General features: G+C 51.9%; 7 protein-coding genes across 7 annotated transcripts; 3 read left to right on the top strand and 4 right to left on the bottom strand.

Annotated features, from left to right (window-relative positions):
• Window positions 1-16: 16 nt before the first annotated feature.
• On the top strand, window positions 17-2,771 carry MAA_05673 (Succinate dehydrogenase, flavoprotein subunit; the record flags this gene model as incomplete). The annotated part of the gene is made up of 6 exons (XM_007823671.1): window positions 17-21; window positions 75-178; window positions 677-750; window positions 841-1,169; window positions 1,251-2,474; window positions 2,552-2,771. 6 exons carry the CDS (start codon window positions 17-19, stop codon window positions 2,769-2,771), a joined length of 1,956 nt encoding a protein of 651 aa, XP_007821862.1.
• A 1,025-nt stretch (window positions 2,772-3,796) lies between these two features.
• On the bottom strand, window positions 3,797-5,186 carry MAA_05674 (Zinc finger, GRF-type; the record flags this gene model as incomplete). Its single annotated transcript, XM_007823672.1, has 2 exons — window positions 3,797-4,842; window positions 5,048-5,186. The coding sequence occupies 2 exons, from the start codon at window positions 5,184-5,186 to the stop codon at window positions 3,797-3,799; spliced, it is 1,185 nt and encodes a 394-aa protein (XP_007821863.1).
• Window positions 5,187-9,065: 3,879 nt separating this feature from the next.
• MAA_05675 (alkaline serine protease P32) lies at window positions 9,066-10,435 on the top strand (the record flags this gene model as incomplete). The annotated part of the gene is made up of 4 exons (XM_007823673.1): window positions 9,066-9,347; window positions 9,424-9,609; window positions 9,669-10,181; window positions 10,250-10,435. The coding sequence occupies 4 exons, from the start codon at window positions 9,066-9,068 to the stop codon at window positions 10,433-10,435; spliced, it is 1,167 nt and encodes a 388-aa protein (XP_007821864.1).
• Window positions 10,436-12,147: 1,712 nt separating this feature from the next.
• On the top strand, window positions 12,148-13,138 carry MAA_05676 (Adenylate kinase; the record flags this gene model as incomplete). Its single annotated transcript, XM_007823674.1, has 2 exons — window positions 12,148-12,397; window positions 12,462-13,138. 2 exons carry the CDS (start codon window positions 12,148-12,150, stop codon window positions 13,136-13,138), a joined length of 927 nt encoding a protein of 308 aa, XP_007821865.1.
• Window positions 13,139-14,090: 952 nt separating this feature from the next.
• Window positions 14,091-15,410, bottom strand: MAA_05677 (eukaryotic translation initiation factor 3 subunit M; the record flags this gene model as incomplete). Its single annotated transcript, XM_007823675.1, has 1 exon — window positions 14,091-15,410. The coding sequence occupies one exon, from the start codon at window positions 15,408-15,410 to the stop codon at window positions 14,091-14,093; it is 1,320 nt and encodes a 439-aa protein (XP_007821866.1).
• Window positions 15,411-16,297: 887 nt separating this feature from the next.
• MAA_05678 (SMAD/FHA protein kinase) lies at window positions 16,298-18,819 on the bottom strand (the record flags this gene model as incomplete). The annotated part of the gene is made up of 4 exons (XM_007823676.2): window positions 16,298-16,737; window positions 16,804-17,173; window positions 17,231-17,823; window positions 17,892-18,819. 4 exons carry the CDS (start codon window positions 18,817-18,819, stop codon window positions 16,298-16,300), a joined length of 2,331 nt encoding a protein of 776 aa, XP_007821867.2.
• A 1,656-nt stretch (window positions 18,820-20,475) lies between these two features.
• On the bottom strand, window positions 20,476-24,198 carry MAA_05679 (ARF GTPase activator; the record flags this gene model as incomplete). Its single annotated transcript, XM_007823677.2, has 6 exons — window positions 20,476-21,793; window positions 21,894-23,250; window positions 23,319-23,385; window positions 23,460-23,837; window positions 23,926-24,059; window positions 24,135-24,198. The coding sequence occupies 6 exons, from the start codon at window positions 24,196-24,198 to the stop codon at window positions 20,476-20,478; spliced, it is 3,318 nt and encodes a 1,105-aa protein (XP_007821868.2).
• Between the last annotated feature and the right edge of the window lie 1,829 nt (window positions 24,199-26,027).

Raw genomic sequence — 26,027 nt, 5'->3', positions numbered from 1 at the left:
GTCGCCATCGGCAGCCATGCAGTATGTATGTACATGCATACCGTTGGTGGCACTTTGGTGTGACGGTTTATTAGGCTATTGGACCAAAAGGCAGAGGCCAAACAGCGCCTGAAGGCTGCTAATGGCTGCGCGCTGATTGGCCAAATGAACCGAGGAACCGAGCACGCTTGTTCCGAAAGTGAGCATCCAATGCCAAGCAGCGCAAGGAAACCCATCAACCACCGTGGTTCGTGACTTTGGTCTGGATATTCTCTTTCCATCCGCCGAGCTTCAACGCCATCGCGTCTCAATTTTCTGCGCATGCAGCCTAGGTGAACGCGAATACTCTTGACCATGGCTTCTTCTATGGCTCTGAGGAAATTGGCCTCTGGCTCTGCTGTGCGTACTGCGTGCCCCCTCGTTGCGAGCTCGTGCCCAATCCAAACCGTCCCCTTCGTCCCGTTGATGGCCGGCTCTCTACTGAACGACGGACGACTGACCCCTTTTGGCCACTCAATTGTTTGCAACTAATTGCGCTCTGGAATCTATGCTGACGTGCTGTGTTGTCATTTAGTTTTCGCGATTGGCGAGAAGCCAGGCCAGGGCCTTTTCTACCACGCGACCTGCCGGTGAGTCTGACCTCGGGATGCAACGACACAACTGCGAGCATGGGCTGACTTCCGGACTACAATTGCAGCTCGAGTTATTGCCAACCATCCCCTGAGAGCCAAGGAGGCTTCTCCTCATGTCAGCACAAAGTACAACGTCATTGTACGTATTTCTACGCGGCCCCGAGCAATCCCGGCTCACCACTGCCCTCAAAAGCAATGACAGCCGAATTAACTCGTCATCGATATTCAGGACCACGAGTACGATGCCCTCGTCGTCGGCGCCGGTGGTGCTGGTCTCCGTGCCGCCTTTGGTCTCGCCGAGGCTGGCTTCAACACTGCCTGTATCTCGAAGCTGTTTCCCACTCGAAGTCACACTGTCGCCGCCCAGGGTGGCATCAACGCTGCTCTCGGCAACATGCACGAGGATGACTGGAGATGGCACATGTACGATACCGTCAAGGGCTCTGACTGGCTGGGCGACCAGGATGCTATCCATTACATGACCCGTGAGGCTCCCGCCTCCATTATCGAGCTTGAGCACTATGGTTGCCCCTTCTCCCGAACCGAGGAGGGAAAAATGTGAGCCACGACCCCCGCTTGATGTTGAGAGGGCCTACATGAAATTCTCCGAGTGTGCTGACGCTTTCTATTCTTTCATAGCTACCAGCGAGCTTTCGGTGGACAGTCCCAGAAGTACGGCAAGGGCGGCCAGGCCTACCGATGCTGCGCCGCAGCTGACCGAACCGGCCACGCTCTTCTGCATACTCTCTACGGCCAGTCCCTTGCCCACAACACCAACTACTTCATCGAGTATTTTGCTCTGGATCTGATTATGCAGGATGGCGAATGCCGCGGTGTCCTCGCCTATAACCAGGAGGATGGTACTCTGCACCGATTCCTTGCCAACAACACTGTCCTGGCTACCGGTGGTTATGGCCGTGCGTACTTTAGCTGCACGTCTGCTCATACTTGCACTGGTGACGGCATGGCCATGGTTGCCCGTGCTGGTCTCCCCAACCAGGATCTCGAGTTTGTTCAATTCCATCCTACCGGCATCTACGGTGCCGGCTGCCTGATCACTGAGGGTGCTCGTGGTGAAGGTGGTTACCTGCTCAACTCTGAGGGTGAACGTTTTATGGAGCGTTACGCGCCTACTGCTAAGGATTTGGCCTCTCGTGATGTCGTTTCTCGATCCATGACCATGGAAATTCGTGATGGCCGTGGTGTCGGTGCTGAGAAGGATCACATCTTCCTCCAGCTCAGCCACTTGCCTGCCGAAATTCTTGCTGAGCGTCTGCCCGGTATCTCCGAGACCGCTGGTATCTTCGCTGGCGTCGATGTCCGAAAGCAACCTATTCCGGTCTTACCTACTGTCCACTATAACATGGGCGGTATCCCGACCCGCTACACCGGTGAGGTGCTTACCGTCGATGAGCAGGGCAAGGACAAGGTTGTTCCCGGTCTGTTCGCCTGTGGTGAGGCTGCCTGCGTGTCTGTCCACGGTGCTAACCGTCTTGGCGCCAACTCTCTGCTGGATCTTGTCGTCTTCGGGCGTGCAGTTTCGCACACTATCCGTGACAACTTCAAGCCTGGGGAGAAGCTCAAGCCTCTTGCTGCTGATGCTGGTTCTGACCATATTGAGGTTTTGGACCAGGTTCGAACCTCTGACGGCCCCAAGAGCACTGCTGAGATCCGTCTGGCCATGCAGAAAGCTATGCAGACTGATGTCTCAGTGTTCCGAACTCAGGAGAGTTTGGACGAGGGCGTTCGTAAGATGAACGCAATTGACCCCATGTTCAAGGAAGTTGGCATCAAAGACCGCAGCATGATCTGGAACTCTGATCTCGTCGAGACTCTGGAACTGCGAAACCTCTTGACTTGCGCGTAAGTTACAACATACATACTGACATGTGTCTTATGTGACTCGGTCACTCCGAGGCTGACCTGGTTTATGTTTATAGTACCCAAACTGCTACTGCCGCCGCTGCCCGAAAGGAGTCCCGTGGTGCCCACGCTCGCGAGGATTACCCCGACCGTGACGACAAGAACTGGATGAAGCACACTCTATCCTTCCAGAAAACGCCTCACGGCAAGGTCGACCTGACATACCGTGGCGTTATTTCAACCACTCTGGATGAGAACGAGTGTAAGCCTGTACCTCCCTTTAAGCGTGTATACTAAACAAGACGTGGCATGAGTAGGGTGGGGAAGGGCGTGTCTGGGTTACGGTTACTGGGATGGCAAAAAAAAAAAAAAACTAGAAGAATGTTAACCACGGAATCGAGGCGTCTCCTTTGTTGTAAGACATGCGATATATCCGGGATTAGTTGGGAGGGAGTCTCTGTTACGGGCCGTGGAGATGGTGGCGTGCCAACATGTCGTGTGTTGGTGTAGCCGAAGGAGGCTAGATGTGTATGAAGTTCTTGGAGCGGTTAGCTATGTAGTCAAGTTGTAAGGAAAATTTTCTTTTTTTTTCTATCTGTCTTCTTTTCACTGCCAAACCGTCGTCGCACAAACAGCCCTTGCAGGTTACACATGTCATGTCTCACAGCCGTTGTTATTTCGGGACCTTTCCGAGAGCAGATGGTGTGGCTTGATGACGGGGTCTTGCTTCGTGACGAGGCTGCAAGGGGTCGAGGTAACGACTTGTATTACGTCGCGCGGGCTGGTGTACAAATAGGTTCGCCGTAGCTATATTGAGTGCTCGCATCTCGGAATATGCGGAAAGGAGGCGGGCTGGTGCCGCTAATGGCATAATGTCAGGCTATTTCCGGTTGATGATGGGGGCTGTTTGCCGACTTTAAGCGTCATGTAGGTTCTTGCGGGAGCTGGGAGGGAAGGATGTCCTTGGGTGAGTATGGAGGTGTGTTTCCGAGGACTACTACACTTGTCACGGGGGAGGGGACGATTGAGGATGCATGCTAATAGGGCGTGGGCGGATTGTATGTGCTGGACTGTCCGGCCGGTGATTGGGAATATATGACGAGGTGAAGTTGGAGAAAGTGGGAGGATGATGGGGGGTCTATGAGACGCAGGAACGAGAGCAAAAGGCTACATTTTGTTCTGTTTTGTCTAGTCTGAAAGGTATAGCTACTAGGTATGCGTAGGTATGAAGATATCCAAGAAGCATAAGAAAACGAAAACCAAGTCGAAACTCCTTGCGCTCTATGCCCATCAATCGTTGGTCACTGCTCATCCATGCAGTGTTAGTTTTCTTCGTAAAGTCGTATCAACTGTGCCTTCATATCAGTCATTCTCTTGTGATTGTACGCAGCTTGATTCTCCAGGTCCCGTATCTTCTCTTGTAGTTGAGAAATCTTCTTGTCTTTCCCTTTGAGTGCTGCGCGCGCTGAATCTCTACCCTTGGAAATACCCTTGGATTTCCGGGCTGACATCAATAGTAGCTCCTGCACAGATTGAAGAACAGCTGGGTCAATTTTCTGGCGACTCAACAGCGCCATGACATTCTCTGTCACGTCCTGAGTGCTGGCACCGTGGGGACTACTTGAGGGAGAGACAAGGCTAAAGCTCGAGTCTGAGGATAGCGTCTTGGACGGTGTCTTCAGCGTACCGGAGGACGTCGGCTCCTCAAATGACACCTCCTTGGAACGTTTTGCTTCCGACGCAGGGAACAACGTTCTGGACACAGATGGTGTGGGCAAGCCGCCAACGATGACAGTGGTACGACGATTTGTGGAAGGTGTGGCAAATACGTCGTCTGAGGAGCGGCGCGGAGTGGCCATTTGGACACTCTTGTCCGTAATCTCGGCCAATTGACGCTCCACATCCGAATCCAGGTCCGTGAACTCGTCCTCGTCCTGGTCCCAAGAATCATTCGGGTTCCTCTTCCTCTTTGAGCTAGGAGTAGCGGGACTGGCCTTTGATGCTAATGCCTGCGTTTCTCGTGTCCTATGGGTGCTTGTTGGGCTGGAATCAGCCGCTTTGGAGGTCTTATTTACGCCTCCCAAGATTCCAGATCGCCGAGATGACGGTGTAGCTTGAATCCCATAGGACTCCAGAGGCCTTTGAGTAAAGGTTGGGGTCTTGGGTCTTGCTGGTACAGCCCGGTTGTCCACGTCGACGTCGGACCCAGGGGCGAAGCTGGATTCTCGAACGACAGCATCATCTCTCCATAGAAAAAAGTTGCAAGACAGACGACGATGTGTTTCACAGGTCCAGAAAAGTCTGCCCTTGTTGGCGCATTCTTTCTTCACCTCACGCAGTACGGCTTTCTTGCGAGGATCACAGTTACCTGGTCACACGGTATGAGTTGTCAGTCCGGCGCAGCTATTGTCTCAAGTAAATCGGCCGTCGCAAGGTCATATCACCACGCTCATCATGCAAGGTTCATCAATATGTAATACCAGCATATCATTTGACGACGCATGGGTGAAGTGGTGCCCTGAACACACGGCGTTGAGGGACAAGTATCGAGGGAATAGAAGAAGCAAGCTTACACCACCACAGGCCATCCTGCCAGACACCATCGAGCCGTTTCTTCTCCGAGGAAGGCAATTCCTCCGCCTCGGAATGCGACACCGACGTAGAAGGCGTATCTTTGTAGCGTCGCCTACGCGGAGTTGCAGACGATGCCATGTCGAAAGCAAAGGCTCGGGCAGTGTAACAGTACCTCTCGAGTTGGCCCCAGTCTCAACAAATGAGCATGATTGATTGCCTCGGCGGCCGCTCGGTCCTGGAGCAAATTGCGGCACGCAGATGGCCAAGCTGCCTTGTTAGGTGATATGAAGAGCAAAGAAGCAAAGGGCACTAAGGTTATCGGAGGTGTGACTGGGAGCTCGGAGTGAGAACTAAGTCGACGTTGGAGGTTGGAAGTTGCAAGTCGGCCTAGCGAAGCGGGGGGGAGTGGAGAAATCGGACCAAAGAATGGTGGTGGCTGAGGTGCCGCTCCGATCAACTGATCAACTGATGTGATATCCCGTTCATTTGATCAAAGATGACCATAGATATTACTCAGACTAGACGCTTCCAATACTGGTGTGAACTTGAGCAGGCACAGACTTGGGCGGCGTGCTGTGTGCATGGAGATATAAAACATTACACTTACACCCTGTCGACGTACCCGTCTCAATCCGCCGGCGCTTGGCCCAAGAGGAGCGAAAGCCATGTTCATCTTTTTGCATTGTGTTGCGTAATTTAGGCACGGACCACGCGAGTAACTTAATCTCGAGTCTTGGGCCTCAAGACCTGAGTCTCGAAGCGCCTCGCGGCTGTGAATGGCCATACTATGTATTTTAATAAGTTGCAACAGATCAGACTTCAGACTCAATGGGGCAGGCGCGACTTGGCGATGCGGGTCCGGTTTCCTGTTTGGCCAGTCAGCCTCAACCACCAACGGCCAGATCAACTTCCATCATTATCTCTTCACTCCATGTTGTTAGGCTCTTGATTTCTTCTCAGCGCGGACAGTGACCGCCGCTCTCGACCACACGTTGCCTCCCCGCCGCCACTCCCGATACGCAAGTTGGTGAACTTGGCCCTTTACTTGTTGTTAATTTGCCCACTAACAGAACCAACCTGAGCAAGTTGCCAAGGCCGCCATGGGATGACTACTCTGAACGCAGAGTCACAATAATCAAGGCAATGACCTCCTAGGCCTCTTAACATCCGTTGATCAGCCCCTCCATCTTCCCAAACTAGGCAATTACAAGAATCGACATACATGTGCCAAGATGACTGGCCTGACCTGGACGGATCGCGTCATTGCGCCTCCGCGGATATTGCTGTTGCCTAAGCTCTTCTCACCTGCTTGGTTTTTCATGTACAGAACAGCTTTAGCTTTTCGAAAAGTTTGCCACAATTCCAAGGCTAACGGCAATAACTAGTCCGCCACATCTGCGTTCCCGGCAATGCCAGCGGCATGTTCGTCCCAACAGGAAGCCATGGTGACCAGGGCGGCCATACCATGGCGATAACTAACTCCGCCGATGCTAGCACCCGCGACTTTGATGTAGCCAATTCCATTGAGGCACAAGGCGGCCTGTACGGCTTGCATCTCAATATTGCTGTTGGGCTGAGCTGTATTGCCTTGGGAGACTTCGCCACCTGCCTGGTCGGTCAAGAAGTTTGCCAAACGTAACGTCTCAATTGAGCACCAGTCAAGAACGTGTCTATTCGACAAATCAAACATACCTACCTAGGTAGGTAGATAGATACGCCCATACACGGGGACTGCACGACACAATTGTTGGGATACTTCCATGTTGGTGTGTACGCAATCAACTTGGCGCGAGAAGACTACTTGGATTTCCGTACCTGGTCCCCGCTTCGCTCATCGCTGCGTTTTCTATTGTGGTTCTTCTTCTCCTGACGAATATGGCTGCTCAACTGCCACCGGCATGTCTTCACGTACGTACGTATGTATGCATAATAAACATGGTTGTTGGTCCAGAATTCTATTTGCAACGCGCAGGCTCACCTCTTGCCTATCTCGTCGAAATCTCAACGACTCCCTGCTTCCTAGTCTCTCCAGGAGCAGTGTGAGTGGGCATTGGCATGGCCATCATCTGCTCCGAACCCCGAGACTATGTGCACCAGGGCAGAATCCTTTCATCTCAGCTTCATCCGGAAGTCAAGGGATCCCCGCTATGATTCATCCAATGAGATATTGTTTCTCAGCACCTAGATGGTCACACCGACCCCCATGTTGCACAGGCGTTGCCTGGAGCCTTTGGCGTGAGCAAGCCGGGCCGGGCCACGGCCACGGCCACGGCCACGGTCATGGTTACGGATTCACGGATCGATGCTCGGGCAGATGGGCGGCCATTGCAACCGCAATATCCTACCCGAATAAGACAATACCTGACTATGACGCTGCAGCGGAAAGAACTCTGCCCCATATTGATATTTGTTCAAGGCAGCCGTTCAATGGCCAAGTTTCTAGGGCCCTCTCCTACAGTAGCCAGGTACCGGAAGGTTAATTGCCATTATTACCGACAACAAACAGTCTGAGCTAACTTAACCTCAGCGCCCCCACAACCAAACTATCCCACAGGTCCAAGATGCTTATTATTAGAAATATGCCACATGGGGAAGCAGGCCTTGGTAGTGGTTGAAATTGTTGCGCTAGGCTCTACATTGCAGCGTCGTGCATCGCCGACTTGGTGCCTCGGCGGTGTTGGACTGTTCCCCCACAATATCAATGAAATGAAGCGACTCGCACTATGGAAGAAATAGGAAGGCACACGGGTGCAGAACATTTGGAGGTTACATCGCACCGTCAGCACCACTCAGCACCACATGAATCAGTCATTCTTATCTTCTGAGCTCTCGGCAAAAAGCAATGCTTGTCGCGACGGGCGCCAGCACAACTGCAACCTGCAACTTCGTCACCCATCATGGTGCACATGATGCGACAATGAGTTGTCAGTGTTGAGCACTACTGGCTGAACAGGCACCTGGAGGTTGGTGATCCTGGTTGGTGATGCTGTGGATGATAAGTCGGCAACCATTCACTTCTTCATATGGTTTTCATCCTCAATTGGTCCACGCGGAGGAATTCTCTCGTCAGTGTTCTCTGAAACCTCCCCAACTACACCCTGTTTGTTGGTTTGGCAGGCTATGCTGATGATGATGGTCACCACCAAGCCCAGATTACATTCGGAACTGGCCGAGGAAAGCGCTCACAGGCAGCAACACGAAAAGGGTGTTGAATTTGCGCAAAAGATAAAAAAGGGTTGTACAACAGCCGAAACCAAGATTTTCTCTGCTTAGGAAATGACGCAAAATGAGACTAAACTGGCATGGACAACAACATCCTGTTTACTTGCGTAGCTTTCAAGTCAAGGAGGTGTTTACAGAAACCCACCCCCCTTGTTTTCTTTTCCCTCTCTCTTCCCCTTGACGGCCAGTCCCTTCAATGTACTTCTCATGCAGTGGAACACGTCCCTGATATTCGTCAAGTCTCGTGATATCCGTAGATGGCCACTATGAGGCTTCCCTAGCCTCACAAAAGCAATCAATGGAGCTTGGCATCGTTATCCCAAGGTTGCATCATCCTTCAGTCCCCGGATTCCTGACCACATACTGCTTTCCACGCTAGCATTCAACAAGAAGCTGTTATCAACGCCGTCGCCGACAGAGCCACTTCTAGTGTATTATCCTAGGCGCCAAATATTGAGCGTCGATTCCCGCAGATTCGGCCGTTCAAGGCCTTGTTCTACAGCATGTCTAGCTTCGCCGTCACAATCTTGTACGTCGGCAAAGAACAAACAGCTTCCAGTTCTGGAAGGTGATGGTTTCAGATGGAGGATTCCCTCTCAACCTAGATCGTCTACACATTGACCTAGATGGAGACAACAAGACGGCATCTTTTGAATATAAAATGACCTTTCTTCGCCGCCTTGAAGTTGGATCTGTCCTGGATTCATCCTCATCACGCAAGCTTCATTCCATCAAATCAACCTCGGTTTCTGCCCAACATCTCTGGTCTTTGGTCCCGTACTAGAATTTGCAATCATGCATCTGTCTGCTCTTCTCACTCTTCTCCCAGCCGTTCTGGCTGCCCCTGCCACTATTGGCCGGCGCGCTGAGCCAGCTCCTCTCTTCACTCCTCAGGCTGAGAGCATCATTGCCGACAAGTATATTGTCAAGTTCAAGGATGATATTGCCCGTATCGCTACCGATGATACGGTGAGCGCTCTTACCTCCAAAGCCGACTTCGTTTACGAGCACGCCTTCCATGGGTTTGCAGGCTCCCTCACCAAGGAGGAGCTGAAGATGCTTCGTGAGCACCCCGGTGTAAGTACCCCCTCCCACTTACCTAGGTAGTCAAAGGAGACATGTAGTTGTTTGTTCCTGACCCGCTGCGCCATAGGTCGATTTCATTGAGAAGGACGCTGTGATGCGTATCAGCGGCATCACTGAGCAGAGCGGTGCTCCCTGGGGTCTTGGGCGCATCTCTCACCGCAGTAAGGGAAGCACCACCTATCGCTACGATGATAGTGCTGGTCAGGGTACTTGCGTATATATCATTGACACTGGTATTGAGGCCTCCCACCCCGTAAGTTGTGCCGTCAAAACTCCATAGTGCGGAGTAGGAAATTTAACAATATCATCCAGGAGTTTGAGGGTCGCGCCACTTTTCTTAAGAGCTTCATCAGCGGTCAAAACACTGATGGCCACGGCCATGGGACTCACTGCGCTGGTACCATTGGTAGCAAGACCTACGGTGTTGCCAAAAAGGCTAAGCTCTATGGTGTCAAGGTTCTTGACAACCAGGGCAGTGGTTCCTACTCCGGTATCATCAGTGGCATGGACTACGTTGCACAGGACTCCAAGACCCGCGGCTGCCCCAACGGCGCCATTGCTTCCATGAGCCTGGGAGGTGGCTACTCGGCGTCCGTCAACCAAGGTGCTGCTGCTTTGGTCAATTCTGGTGTCTTCCTTGCCGTCGCCGCTGGCAACGATAACCGGGATGCCCAGAACACCTCTCCCGCTTCCGAGCCTTCTGCCTGCACTGTTGGTGCCTCTGCGGAAAATGACAGCCGATCTTCCTTCTCCAACTACGGCAGAGTTGTCGATATTTTCGCTCCTGGTAGCAATGTTCTTTCCACCTGGATTGGTGGCCGCACAGTAAGTATTGTACCTCGATAAGCTCGGAGACACGCTTTTGCTTCAGCACCAGCTCTAACAAGGTTTAGAACACCATCTCTGGTACCTCCATGGCTACTCCCCATATTGCCGGTCTGGCTGCCTACCTCAGTGCGCTCCAAGGCAAGACTACCCCTGCCGCTCTTTGCAAGAAGATCCAGGACACTGCTACCAAGAACGTGCTCACCGGTGTTCCCTCTGGCACTGTCAACTACCTTGCCTACAACGGTGCCTAAATTCTTAACTTGAGCAAGGGGGGGAACCCTTCAGTGAAGAGACGGCGATTGGTTGGTTGTATATTTGAGATAATTTCCAACGCTCGAATCCCCCCCAAAGGTATATATTTATATTTCTATATTTTCTTCACCCAGTACATTATGATGATGGAACATGACCTTTCCCAATATAAGATGTCTTTGCAGCAGAAGGAAATGAAGATGTTATCGGGCGTGTAGCTCAGAGTGCACAAGTTGGAGCTACTAGCTGAATAAATCTAGGAGAGTTTATGGCCGCCTTTAAGTTGTCTCTGCATTATTCCGTGAGACCCAGACGTATATGCTTGCCTTGCTCAAAAGCCTCAAAGGCAACGTTCTATGCCACACCCGCAGGGTTGAACTCGTATAGGCTTTCGTTTAATACCCTGAAGAGCTCTACCATGAGGATTTCCGAGTGTGTGTTGAAAGCACTCAGTTTCTGGAGAAAACACATTAGTCAATGTCTCTCCTGAGCTGGAAAAAAAAAAGGAAAAAAAAAAAAAAGAAACCAGGACCTGGACATACAATCTGTGGCAGAACATATTTACCCATCCAGAAGCATGCACTAATATTCTATATATATTATAGTATATATAGCCAGGTACCTCATCTGGTTAAATACTTTTTGTCTCGTACTGTACAAGGCGGCGTTGCCTTTTTATCAGCAAAGTTGGCCAAAGACGTGACCACATTCTTAATTCGAAACACTAGGCACAGCAGTATCTTTCTTGGAGAGTTTTGATGGGTGTGTATTGTGTCATGGGAGGCTATTCTTGCGCGGGTGAGCGGCACTATTGAGTCGGGCCGTTAGCACAGTTGGCCGGGTTGACGGTTGAGCACGTTGAGCATCCCTGCCAAGAAGTTGCTGCTGGTTATCACGACCCCGCAGTCTAGCAGTCTAGCAGGCTGCATGGCACATGTGGTGGTTGCGTCGAGACATATCGTCGGTGTGAAAGCTGTGTTGTAGTTGGAGTTGCGGCTGTAACCAGCCGACCTTGGTCGCATGCTGGATGGTCTCACGTCACATGCGCCTGTGCCCGGAAAGAGCCTCGGGGCGGCCGTCGAAACCAAACATTGAAGGCAGGCTGAGAACGCAGTGCTTGCGGTTTGGCTTAACCAACAACTCTCATTATGCATGTTCACGCAAGTCGCCAAGCTCGGGGTGTGTGCAGTGATCATGACCCAAATCTCAGACTTCGAGCAGCTCTTCTTGCCTGTATTCAAAAAGCAGGCTCATCTTTAGTTTTGCATTACATTCATCAGCCTGCTTGATGCCTTGGCCGCAAACTATTGACCTCAAACAACCCGTTCCTCAGTCGTGGTGTAGCCTGGGAAGTGAGCCCCACGTGATGGCGCCTGCAGCGTCCAACAACAGCCCCCTTTATTTCGCCTTTTCTTCCACCACATTCTAGCCAACACGTCCAATTGATGATAACCACGTCCTTCGTTTTGTTCCCCGACAACCTGACCTCTTCGATTCTTGCTCTCCGCTGTCTTGTCGGACCTCCCTCCTTTCCTGCAGGTCTGTAGCACGCCCCCTTTCTTCCTTGGCGAGCTCGTCCCACGTGCGGAAAATCACGACGGAACCAGGGTCTCACACACGACTGGCGTTCAACCCATCACACTGCATCTCGTACCTCTTGATTTTTTTTTTTTTTCTTCTTCTCGTCTTTCTGTGCACATCACCTGAGCCAATGGCTTCACGTGTTCCCCTCTCGTGGCGCCTGGCAAGCAGATCCGTTGCGGCTGGCCGCCGTGCCTGCTCAACAACGCCTTTATCCTGGGCTCCGCGCACAGCTTTCCGTAGTGGCAAGCGACAGCAGCGATTTTACTCTTCTGACAGTGGGCCGACTGGCAACAAGGACAAGGTCAAGTTTTGGCCTTTTATTGCCGTGATTGCCATTGGCTCAGCCGGATACGTTGGGTTGGTGAACCGTCGCAAAGGTATGGTTGATGTAACCCCCCTCGTCAACCACCTCCTAGCTCCTAACGTTCCGAACCACCATAGATATGACTCGAACAAGCGATTCCAAGACCGAGGGCCAGCTCCCCCCGCCTGCCAAATCCTCGCCCACATTCTCTCCCTCCGACGTCACGGTGCTCTTCGTCCTCGGCGGCCCCGGCGCCGGAAAGGGCACCCAGTGCGCCAACCTCGTCAAGCAGTACGGCTTCACGCATCTCTCCGCCGGCGATCTGCTCCGCGCCGAACAGGAACGCCCCGGCTCCCAGTTCGGCGACCTCATCCGCGACTACATCAAGAACGGGCTCATTGTGCCCATGGAGGTCACCATCCAGCTTCTCGAGAACGCCATGACCGAGGCGCTCCAGAGCAACGGCAACGCCACAAAGGGCCGCTTCCTAATCGACGGCTTCCCGCGCAAGCTTGACCAGGCGCACAAGTTTGAAGAGTCCGTGTGCCCCGCCAGAATGGTCCTCTTCTTCGACTGTCCCGAAAAAGTCATGGAGGAGCGTCTCCTCGAGCGCGGCAAAACCAGCGGCCGCGCCGACGACAATGCCGAGAGCATTCGCAAGCGCTTCCGTACTTTTATCGAGACCAGCATGCCTGTTGTGGATTACTACGAGAAGCAGGCCAAGGTGGTCAAGATTGATGCTACCCCTACGCCGGATCAGGTCTTTGCCAACACAAAGGCACGTCTGACTGAGAAGTTTGGCAAGGAGTTTTAGTTGCGTCGCAGTTTACCACGAATTCGTTCCTCTTGCGCCAATATCCAGTTTATCCTTCTTCTGAGGAATGGTAGATGTATTGCTGCGCTGTTATTGTTCATAACTATTGCATTATTCTTTTTCTCAGAGCGGTCCCTCGATGCTCTTCCTGTACCTTTATTTGTTTTTTTCAGTGTCAACTTTGGGATAGAGAGAAAACACCATGATAGATTTTACAATTGCACCGGCTGGACTCGGCACAGGGGTAGGGTCGTCAAGCCTCGGGAGTCAGCTCCAGACTTTTACCTTTTTTCTTTTCCCTTGTGTTCATTTAGACAGGAATGTAAGATGAAGCTTGTTGCGCCACCGGCCCTGGCTACGCTGTAACGTATAATACCATGGCGAGAAGAAGACGGTCCGTTGGCATATTTTCACTTTATTGGGTTTCACTCACACTTTATCGTCGTACAACAGCGTCAAACAGTGTAAATAGGACGCCAAATCACGGCATACACGACAAAGACCGGGGAGGGGGGGATGAGGAGGTATTTTTCAAATTTTTTGTAGTCTTCATTGATCCTATTTTGAATAGAAACATCTGATGCTAAACCGGCAGCGCCATTCGCATAAAAATAAATGTTTCCCCCGTTGCACATGTCTTTTGTTGTCGTCAAGGCCTTCTTGCTTTCCCAAACGACGGTATTAACACAGTTATTTCATCGGTATACAGAATACCGCCACCAGCCCTCAGGCGCCTCTCTTTTTCGTTTTTGGTCCCTCTCGTGAGATGCATGTACGGGTCCACCGCTGCGTCTTTGTGTGGTTTTCGCGCTCAAGAGACCCGGTCCCTTTTCCCTTCTTTTGTAACCGTCGCTTTTCGCTAGACGTTGTTTAAATCTTCCGGGTTTTCATGTTGATATTTTTTTGTTTGAATGGTAAAACAAACAAACAAAAAAAAAGGGCGGGGAATCGTTTAGTCGTCATTGTCGGTCCTCTCACGTTGCTGTGACTGTGGGTTCTGTTGCCGCCGGTTGCCGCCGCCCTGGCCGCCGCTCACACCGGCATTGTTGAGCTTACGCTCCAGCTCCTGAATCTCGCGCTCCTTCTGGGCCTTGGCATTGGTCTGCTCCTGGCGCAGGACGCCGAGAACGTTTTGGAGAGTGGCGCGCCAGTGGTCCACGCGGGTGGACAGCTCCTGGTACTGCTTCTCGCCGAAGACGCGGTAGGTGACCTTGTGCACGAGGAACTTGTTGCGCTGCTGGGAGAGCTTGCCTTCGACGAGGCCTGCGCGGATCACGTCGATGGCCCACATCTCGATGTGCTCCTGGGGGATCTGGAGGGCCTTGGCGATCTTGGCGTACTCGATTTCGCGGCTGGGCGTGGCAGCGGCGAGGCTGGCAAAGGTGAGGAGGCGCATCTTGCGGTGGAGCTTCTCGTGGTCGAGCTTCTGCTGCTCGACCCAGCCTTCGTGCTCCTCGGTGAAGTCGTTGTAGTCCTCGAGGTCCTGCTCGGCAAAGATGTCGAGAAGCTGCGAGTATATGGGGTGAGAGTCGCTGAGGGCCTGGATGCTGGGGATCGCACGGAGGTCTTGGAAGAGGAAGTGGGTGTTGGATAGGATGGCCATCTTGATGGCGCGCAGGGACAATCTCTGCGCATCCTCTGACGTGATCTCGTCCTTCTCGTCGGCGTCAAAGGTCCGAAGGGCCTTGAGGATAAAATCGTAGCTGATGGACTCCTCGCCGGCCTCCAGGGCCGCCTCGGCAACGTTCTCGTAAACCATGCGCTCAATCTCCTCGCTGGCCTCCCATGACTCGAGCCACTCGCCTAGCTTATCCAGGTACAAGCGCATGCTGTCAAACATGTTGTGTGCCCTCGAGAACTTGACAATCTCGAGGAAGATGCGGGCGCGGATGACGTCCTCCGGCGGGAGCAGGTTGAAAACTGTCGCCAGGGCGTTCAGGGACAGGCCGGGGCCGTGGACGGACGAATTGACGGGGACCTTGGCGAGGTTGGCGCAAAGAGTCTGCAGGTACTTCTTAGGGTCGGCGGACTGCAAAACGAGGTGGATCACGAGGTTTGAGGCAGCGGTATATTCCTTCTCGGGGACCGTGCTGAGACCGGCCGAAGCAGCAACCAATTTGGCCAACACATCTTCCTTGGACACCTTTTCTTTGCTTAGCAGCTGAGCGGCTTCCTCTGCCTTGAGGTACTCGGCCATCTCCTTAGCAAGCTCCTCAAAGGTTCCATCGACGAAGAGCAGCTGGGGCTGCTCATTATTTTTGGAGGCGGGCATCGTGAAATTTTTCGGTTTCGCCTCTCGCGAAGAGGGACGAGAGGTTTCGGTCGGCTCGTCGTCGATTCGAGTTCACCAGCGAGCAAAAAAATGGGATAGACCCTCGTTTGGAGACGTGGACGAGGGAGAGAGGGGAGACTGAAAGCGGCGGTCTCGCGATCGCTGGCACGACGTCTGCAAACAAGAGGGAGGGGGTGGAACTCGAGAGCGGAAAATGTGATGTTGAGCGTCCGTTGGCAGGGTCGACGGCCTGAATAGCCCTGTGGTGGGGCTTTGCCTGTGAGTCCTTCGCACACCCCGCCCGATTTTTCTGCCGCTCTCAATGTGTGGGAGCTAGGCGTCACCGCCCTCGCTTAGCTCCACATGTGACTCTGCACGTGCAGCTCCTTGTAAGTCACGATGAACAGGATTGTACATCACGTAGAAGATGAACGACCCGCCAGGTGTATTCAATTATAAAGTTGCATTCTACCAAAGTACCCGGTGCGAGTTCTGCGAATTTCTTTGCCATAGTGAAAACATTGCTTTCGCTACCAATTCTTAGACCCCGCATATTGCAAGATGAGTATTTGCTATTCTAAGCATCACAACGGCTGAGCGTCCCATCCTTACAGCCCGATGCCTCAGAGTCCTTACAACACCGTGCCTATCCATTGAAATTGAGTTTACTCTGTAGCCAACAGAAACATGCCATGTCCCGTCTGTCGCATGAAACCATTACGCCCAAGAATCTATGTACATGCCAATGCGAGAGAAAATAAACAAAAAAAATTCAATCGTATATCGGTATAATTCGCAGTGTCCATAAAACACGATCCAAACAACTCTGGTTCAAAAATATTAGTTGCACCATCATTAGCCAAGTACATGTAAACTTGGAGGTGCGTTTATCGGCCGTGAGCCTTGCCTTTCTGGCCAGTCCTCGTTGCTGTCGCGTATATGCTTCCACTGTCGTCACCAAATAGCTGCTGATCGCCCTTGCCTCCCATCTCCATGAATTCCCCAGCCGCTCGATGGTGGTCTGGTGCCTTCTCTTTTGAAGCGTTCGTGATTCGCTGCTGGTTCTTGGAAAATACCTTTACCGGAGCCTTATCATCGCCAACCGCAACTTGGGCGGTGACTTGAACAGAGTTCAACGTTGCAAGCAGAGTTCTTTCCCGAGCCGGTGCACGGCGGTTCACTTCTAGTCCAGCAATGCCCCCCACAAGACCGCCTGTGCTGTCATTTACACCGGGGCTGTTCTGGGTCATCCAGGGATGGGCAAGACATTGTTCCACGGTGAATCTGCGTTCTGGATCTACGATCAACATGGAGTCGATGAGGTCAACTGTCGTTTATCAGTATTACACTTGAGCAGAACAAGAATGAGCTCGATAGGGTGGCTTTGGCTTACGAGCAGGATCACCAACAGAATCCCAGTACGGGGAGGGGTAGTCAAATCGACCGCTTCGAATCTGTTGTGACAGAGTGAAAGGGAAATCGCGAGAGTAGAGCTCGTCGGAGAATGGAGGGAAACCGCAAAGGCAGATGTACAGCACAACACCAAGAGACCAAATGTCGACAGCTTTGGTGTATTTGCGTTGCTTGGAATCGGCAAGAATTTCAGGGGCGACATAGCTGGGGGTTCCGCAAAGGGTCGTAGTAAATGACTCTTCGCCGATGATTTTGGCGAGGCCAAAGTCAGCCAACTTGACGTGCAAGTTTTTGTCAACAAGCAGAATATTCTCCGGCTTGATGTCTCTGTGAACAATATTTCGTTCATGCTATTGGGGACGTCAGCATTGCAGTATTCGTGATGGGCGGATTACGTATACACGTACAAGATATTTGATCCCCTGGAAGAGTTGGAGGAACAGCTTTCTCGTCTCATCCTCGGTGAGCTTCTGCTTCATTACAATAAAGTTGAACAGCTCGCCCTCCGAGGCTAGTTCCAAGACGAGATACACTCGATCACGCTCATTGAACGTATCTTTGAGGCACAAGACATTTGGATGGCTGACACCCATCAAGACACCGATTTCTTGCTGGAGGCCTTCCGTCTTGGATTTGTCCTCCATACCAGGAGGCTTCGTAAAGATTTTGACGGCATACCGTTGGCCAGTAGATCTTTCGATACAGAGGTACACCTCAGCAAAATGGCCCTTGCCGAGCTTCTCCAGTAATGCATACTGTTGCGAAAAGGCGCTCGTGCGTCTGCTCTGGGGATACCTGAAAATGAACCTGGCCTTGCCATGTACTGCAATCTCATCCTGATCCTCGAGTTCTCGGCGCTGATTACGACCAACAATGGCCTCGTTGACAAAGGTGCCGTTACTGGAAAGATCCTCTACAATAGCGACGGTGTCCGTCCCATTATTCTCTGTGAACAAAAGACAGTGGCGGTTTGAAACGATGCCTTCGTTGACTACGATATCTGTGTAGAAGCTCAGGGTTAACCTCACGGCGGCTCTGATTAGGCATAAAAACAATTTCAACACATACCACACTCAGGATGTCGGCCTATCAAATAGCCACCCGAAGCCGCTCCCTTTGCATTTTTGCGCTCAAAAATTTCCTCAGCCCTGATGGGGGCAGGCTTGTTAGTGTTTAGAGGTGTTTTTTCACCATTCACGGCAGCATCCACGCTATCTGGCTGTGGGCATGCATTTCGTCTCTTTAGCACCAATGGCTTATCGCCGTATTTGGGATCTAGAGGCACCAGGTATCCCCAAACACCTTCCTTGACCTCGTCCTCTACATCGTCGGAAAGTGCAGGGTGTCGATCGACAAACTGGCTCAGCGGCTGGGTGTCTTGGGGCGGTGATGACAAAGCCTGGCTCTGGGGGAAGGCCTCGTCGGTCTTTCGCGGAGTGACATCCTCATGCTTGCCTGCAGAGGGTGTAGGGGTAGCCTCCTTATTGGCATCACTCGATTCCTCAGCGGCGACGTGCGTAACGGGAGACGGCAGATGCTGCTTGTTGGTGACGGGCGTCTTGTCAGCGGCGGCGGCGGCGGCACCAACAGCACCAACAGTTTGCGACGACAGACGGTCCGATCTCCGAGGCTTCTTAGACTCGGTTGCGTCCTCGGGCAGCGAACCCTGGGTTGGATGATTGGTGAGCGAAAGCGTGACGTGGGCGAAACAAGCAGCACGACGAAGCGTGCGCAAGGAGGTACAAGATGGGCAGAGAAACTCACGCGCTGGCGCTTCAATTGGCTCTTTTCGCTGCGAGGTGCCATGTCCTCGGGGGCCTGTTAAACAGCAAAAGAGGAAAAACAAGAGCTCTTCAGCTGCAGCTGGGCCAAGGCTGTGATGTCGGCGAAAATCACGATTGCGGATCGAGGGGAGAATGGGCGAAGGTGCCTGGGATGAATTAAAAAAACATGGGCAAGTGATGACGGAGGGGAAGCTGGGCGGTCGATCCAACATTGAGCCATGTCAGCCCCATGAGCCAGGTGCCAGCCCTGAGCCAGCTCTCAGCCCGGTGGAGAGCAGCCTGGCAGCACGGGGCAGGTTGTTCGACGTGACCAGCTGACTACCTAGGTATTAAACTACAAAGCACCGGACATGTATTAATACGGACATGGAGTAACTTGCTTAAGTATTTAAGTAACTACTTAAGTACTTACTTGAAGTACCTGTTAGGACCAACCGGACCCGAGCACCGTGTGTTGATGGGGGATCTGGGGCCGGTCCACTCAATGCTTGGGCGACGGTACGTACTCATTTACATTTACCACTCATTCGCATTGCGGCACATACAAATACTTTTATTAAGGGGAGTATTGTTTCGCTCTTCAGTTAAGTGATATTACAAGTATGATGCGAGTATAGTTTTACTACTCTCTTCAATGTTATCAGAGTGCGTGGAGTACGTACATACGATCCATTGCCAATATGTGGCCAACGATAAGTGACATGGTGGCTCAAAAAGGAACCGGACGAGCACCGGCAACCGAACCCTATTGACTCACCTTGAAGCTGAATACTACTCAGTTCACTCATGGTGGGGACTTCGAGCTAGCGTAATTGAAGCCATGTACAACATATTACACCCCGTATGGATGGTAGTAACCACTATCTTCTTCTTCTAAGCGTCTTGTTGGAAGCCTAGACTGTGAGGCAACCCGCACAATCCACCGCCCTTGAACGGCAGGAATCGCGAGTTTCAGTCGCCGAATGAGTGACCCGTCCAACGGCGCGCAGTCACCTGCCACATCCAAAAGCAGATGACCCTCATCGCCACTTCGCCCACGACGCTAAGAAAGCTCCTTCACAGTCATCAACTGGTGTCACACATTATTCAGGATGTGCCGCGGCCAAGGGAAACTGGGACACTGTCACGCCATGTGACTCAAACCATCGATAGTCATCTCTCTCCCTGGAGCCACAGCGGGCCGATCCTCTGAAAGGGCTGCGGATCTGACCTTAATCCTGATTCTAATTTTGGCCAACTTCTGCTGCCATAGTTGTCATCACTACCAACTAGGTTGTACGTTTATAGACCAACTTCACTGCCAAGACAAGCAACATAGGATTCAGTCAAGTCGACACTCAACATCGTTACCGCATATGCAGCCGACTCTGCTGCTCTGGGCCATTATTATTAGGAACTACCTATCCATCCTACACATCCGTTCAAACGTCTGCTGTTTCCAACATTTCCCAGACCTCTTTGCCTGGATAAGCTATATTGTTGATTGGTCATCTGGTCCATGAGCGCAAAACGCTTCCCATCTGTGCTGTCTCCCCGCGTGTGTGTCATCGTCATTGCGAAATGCAAAAGCCGCTCGTGGCGACGAGAACGAGGCTGCCACCCAAACGCCGATGCCCATAATTAATTCCCCCAAAACTTCCATGTAAAACTCGATCCTGCATCGTCCACACTGGCGTCAGCGTGTAGCAGACAGTTGAGGACATTTGCCTCTTCCATGACTAAGAAAATAAAGAAGAAGAAAAAGGCTTCATTCACACGTAATAGCATCTCCCATTATTGCTGGCCGCCCATAGCTTTCGCAGCCGAGGCAGCTCATGTACGTGATAGCACAAAGCAAAGCTTGTCCATCGATCCCAAAATCTGTGTTCCTATTTTTCGGGTATGGGAGACTTTGCTAGTCGCCCTCCAGCACTGACACGTTTCTGTAGCCTAGCTTCCCTCTCTCGCTGCGGCCTATCGCTTGAGCTCAGGTGAAGGGGTAGAGAGCCCAAGACGTCGTGTCCTGGATTATTGCCTCTGCCCATCTTCTGTTCGTAGTACTGCTGGGCAAATCGGCCAAGTGGGAAAGCGGGCATTGATCCTGGAATTTCTGCCCCATTCTGGGTGAGGAGTTCAGCAACAGGGAAGGGAACAGCTTTAACATCTGCCTCGGAGGCGTTCACGCTCGATGTCAGCGATGGCTGTGCTGGATCTGCTGCTGCAAGTGCCAGCCAGATTGCATGCGTCCCCCTCATCTTATCGACCACATTGGGGTTGGCTTTGAGTGCCAGGGCGTACATGACCTGCTGAATTTCATTCTTTTTGATAGCCGCCAGCAGGGTCTCGTCCGGGGTCGCATATCTTGAAAGTGTCGTCGAAATTGGCTCAACATATGCCCGATCCACGTACTTGGCAGTGATAAACCTCAACCGTTGTTCTCGAGTCGCTTGCGGACCTGGTTTCTGAGACGGATTCAGTTTAGCCTCCCAAATCATGTTTGATACCCTGTTTCCAATGAGCAAGAGGACTTCGACAATATCGATTGTGAATGACTTGATATCCAGTGTAAGTGATCGGACTTTGCTGATATGTGTACCCAGAGACCGGTGAATGCCGCTGCATTCAATACACAAAATGATGCCCAGGTTGATGGAGACCCATTCCACTTTTGACCCTGAGCCGCAGTCCGCACACCAACAATTACCCTGATCCGCGTTTCGAACCATTTGCAGCAGCTTGTCTGGGTTCTCATCATACCCTGAGCTCGTCGTGCGAACCGCGCCAGGCCGAGCGCCGACTGTTATTCTGCGCTGGGGCATTCCCGCGTTTGTGGTCGAATGATGGTGTAGTGGACCATGGCCCGAGTGCTGTGTTTTGCCCGTCAAAATAGAGCCAATATCCCTCTTAAGAGACGAATCTGCAGGTGTCCTAGACGACGATGAGGGTTCCGGAACGCCCCGGCCTTCCATCGCACTTTGCAATGCATTGTTTATCGACAGAATCCAGCTGTTCATGTCCTCTTCAGATGTTGCCTGATAAACACGCTTGTAGTTTGGCGTTATAACCTCGAAACAAAATCGGCGTTCAGCATTGCGTGCCTCACGTACAGAAGCCATTCGCAAATCGATGGGATCCATGTGGAGGTCCAGCTTCTGCTTCCAATTACTGTACTCGGATAGCTTTCCTTGATCCAAAACAATCCAAAATCTGGATATAGTTAGTTTCACATTCAATCCCATGCACACCAGGTATCCCATCCCCCTTTTTTCTTGATAAAGAGTGCCTGTCAAAAGGCTGTATGACTTACTTGTGCCATCCCTGCTTGTTCAAGTTTCGTGGATCAACATGACCACCCGGTCGGTTTAGCGCCCACAATAGACCTTCCTTTCGTTGGCTCACTAAACCCTGTGCTGTATCTCGCTCCTCCAGATCTCGGAAGCCTTTGAACTTGGCCCCCGGTGTGGAGCTAGACAACGACGACTGGCCTTGGCTACCAGGAGATCTCGATAGCTCGGCTCCTTGGGTCGCGGTTCCTTGGCCACCAACGCTGATAGCAATGGCGTTCTTAATTTGCGAGCCTGTGCTATCAGCACGGCCAAGTTCGCTGTCAGAAGTATTTCCGGCATTACCGTTCAGGCTCGAGGACAACGGAGCAGAACTGTTCAGGCTTGCTTGTTCTGGTTCCAAATAAGGGGTGTTGGACTTTTCCAGCTGTCGTCGTTTCTCCTCCCGCTCTCGACGTCGATATTGGTACTCCTTGTCTGCTTCTTGAACTTCAGAAGAAAGCGCCGACAACTGTGGAAGGAAGTCCTCAATCCTTTTTGCAGTAGCCAGATAGCCTTTTGTTTGTGCATCTGCGTATTTTGTCAGGTGAGAAAGAACTTCTTGCTCTTTGCGACCACCATGAAGATCTTGCACAAAACTGGAGTAGTCGAATCGCTTCAGCTCAAAATTTCGTCGCTTGTTTTGGTATTTTGAATCACTATCCGCAAGTTTCTTCGCCTTGCCCGAATCCTGCCGCTGACCCAGATACCGAGATACATATGCGTAGTAATCTTTGCTTTCTTCTTCAAAGTCGCGCTTTTTGTATTCAGCTTGCTTGATGTCGAGTTGATATAGCTTGTTTAGCGGTTCTATAATAATTTTTTGTAAGTTTGCTGTATTCTGGCGTTCATAGGCCACGACTTCGCGTGCGATTTTATCAAAATAGTGCTCCAAAGCGGGTTGGAAGGCGTTCGCATTGGTAGAAGACGCCTCTCGCAGAGCTTCCATGAAGGAAACAAAAGCATCGTTGGCCTCAGTTTGCTGCAAATGGGCATGCTCTGCTCGTTTTAGAACCTTCTTCATCTGGACTCGCATATTGCCAGTCTTTTGCTCCAGCGCTTTTAAAGTCGCCCGAAAGACGGGACCATCATCACTGACAGTGACATCATCGTCGTACTTGGGACATGGAACATCAACTTTGACAGGCTCTTGCATCTGGTTCGTGTTCGTTTGCGACAAGCTTTCATTCGGTGCAAGAAGAGGAGAGACGGGCTCATCAACATCGACCCCAGTTAATCGAGACTCGACCGACTGCGTGGAGGCAACTCGAATCTTTGGAGGCGAGCTCAATAGGAATTGCGGCGAAGGTGAACTGGGGTTACTCAGGGGTAAACCTGGACCTATAAACAGCGTTAGAATCCCATGGTATCTATTTGTCGCCGTTTCAATATTAGGGTCTGTTACGTACTAGAGACAAAGTAGGAGAAGCTCGCCAGAGTATCTAAACGGTGGGCTCGAGGGTCGTATTCGACAAACTTGGGACCAAGAAAATAAAAGTTAGCTGCTGTAACAAATAGGTAGTGACCTGATAATAGCATCGCATTCTTACGCTGCAACAGTTCCTCCAACCGCCCCCTTTGTCCTCAACAGGCTTCGGGGGTTTCCACTTCCAAGTCCATTCAAATGTCACAGATGAATTGCCACCTGTGCTATAATCGCCCACGAGCTCTACATTGGCGTTCTTGTGAAGGTTTGGATCGGCATGGAATTCTCGCGTGACAAGATTCGAAACTTCTCTGGGGGTAGAGGCGTAAACAAATGTTAGGCCAGAGATATTGGTATCTGAAGTAGCCGGCCGGCCATCTGCAGCAGCAGGTACGTGTGACTGGCGAATTACAAACGTGAATGTGAATATAAGCTCGTCATCGCCGTTCAGTTTGAGCAGAAAGTTGGGTGCGGCGGTGAGATTATTCGATGATTCAGGATCCTGACGGCACGGTGATTAGAGGAAATACAGCAACCGGCTTGAGTGTAGCGGCAAACAAATCGAAGGTTTTCGGGCATAATCAACGCACCTGTACGTATTCTATTGGGGATGTTTCGCCGGACAATCGACTAACGACTATTCTGCTCGCTGGGAATGCATTTGGGACAATGTTGACGGAACTGCGCCTCCGCGGATTGGTCACCACCAGCGAGGATATGCTCACTGCGAAGAATGAAGAGTGAGTGCCCAGGTCAACAGAAGAAGAGGGGAGAAATCAAAAGTTTGGAGCCAACGTACGTCTGTTTTGGTCCCTAAGATATGGCGTCGACCCGTCGTCGGGCCTGCTAGTGATGTTGCCCATGCCGAGGACTGCTCGACGGCATTCGAGGGCAAAGAATTGCCCGGTGGTTCAAATTGGGAGCTGCGTCGAGCAGTTGAAATGGTCGACTTGGGAAGGAGAGCGCTCGAGATTGGAGACGCTGGAAGCAGCTGAAGCATTTGATGCGGTCGAGGCAGTCGAGGCAGGTTCGGGGCAGCGCGGGGCGAAACGCTCTTGGAGGAGCTCAGCCAGTCATTTGGTGGTGGGTACGAAAGAAACCCAGGCCCAGACCCCCCAGATGCTTGTCGCCTGCCTAGCCCAGATGAGGAGGAGACTGGAAAGCTCAATGTTGGAAAGGCGTGGGCTCGAATTGGAGATGACGATCAGTCGCAAAGTATATGGTATATATCGCGGGAGGCGGGTTCCTAGAGATGTCTGCACGCTGCGCACGAATGGGTAAACAGTAGCTAAACGGTAAAAGGAGCTGTGTCTAGAATCAAGAAAGGACGGATGGATGGATGTGAGAAGATGGTTTGGAGGAGCCCGGGGCGTATAAAGATGGAGCACGAGGGGATGCAACAAGCGCAGGCGCCAGCCATCAAACGCCGGACGTGGACTGCTGGTGCCACAGATCTGCTTGCTGGCTGTTTGTGGACACAGTTCATTCGAGTCAATGGTCTGGTCTGTCCAGTGACAATGGGGATGGGGACTGGGGGACGGGTGGCGGCAGTGGGCTCAATTGGTGGCGGAAGGGTGGTGGGTATTAGTGCGTGGGTGGCCGCATGCGCAACCAGCACCAGACGTGCTTGGGTTCAATGGTTCAGCGGTTCCATGTTTGGAGATTGGATGGGGTCTGGTCCGGCCAGTTTAGAGCCAGGGTCGTCGCAACCATGCCATGCCGGTTATAAGTTAGTCAACATTCAAGGAGCTCACTCCGGCGGCTACGACATTGAAACCTTTGAATGCTGGAACTTGGCCAGCGCCACTCCTCTACTAGAGACGCAAGTACTTGAGTTTTTAGGACCAGACCGAGTAAGTACAAGTAGTCTGGTAGCACCGAGGCTTTCAAGTGGTGAGTGCACGGTGCATTATTGTATTCAATGGCACTAGTATCCGCTGCTTGGCCGTGGCGAAGAAGGAGGCGCTGTAGGGCGCTGGTGGCTTATGTTTCGGAACATTAGCATTGACTCCGTAACAGAGCTACCACCACTCGGTAAAGTAATAATAAAACAGAACATTGAACCATTGGCCCAACATTCGAACTTAGGGTAATTTGACTTCCATGTCCGTACTCGGCACGCATGGGGCAGCTGGGTCGGTCGTCAAACAAACTACATGGGACATGGAAAGCAACATAGCATTGGGCATATCGAGACATGGAGAGCCTCATACTACCAGGAGTCAAGTAAGCTTGCAGCCAGGCCAGTATAGTAGCAACTTACAGAGAACCTAGGTACTGGGGCTTTTGCAACAACACCTCCTCTAGTCGCGTAGCAGTCGCGCAACAGTTTGAGCCCAGCATTTCTCGTCATCACGCCAGTTCCTACTGATACACCAGACCCATCCCTGTTCGAGTCGGCGCGTTTTGCAGACTTTGCTGTTGCCGACGACGACAAATCCGCGAACTCCCAAGACCCCAAGAAAAGGCGTCACATCACATTCGTGTGCGAATACAGGCCCAGGCCCTCGCAAAGAACATTTCTGCCTCACGAAGCCGTCAACCACCGCAGTCACATTGACAGCTGCGCCTGCTCAGCTCACCCACGTGGGACCCAGCTGACGACGATGATAAGTGAGAGGCCAACCAGATGGCGGGCCAGCTGTGCAAACAGTGATGCAGGAACATTAAACGGCACATGCGCCTCTTCTCC

Source organism: Metarhizium robertsii, assembly GCF_000187425.2.
Source record: "Metarhizium robertsii ARSEF 23 chromosome Unknown MAA_Scf_2, whole genome shotgun sequence".
Taxonomy (NCBI): Eukaryota; Fungi; Ascomycota; class Sordariomycetes; order Hypocreales; family Clavicipitaceae; genus Metarhizium; species Metarhizium robertsii.
The sequence above is the reverse complement of the archived record's forward strand: the minus strand, read 5'-3'. Positions and strand labels throughout refer to the sequence as shown.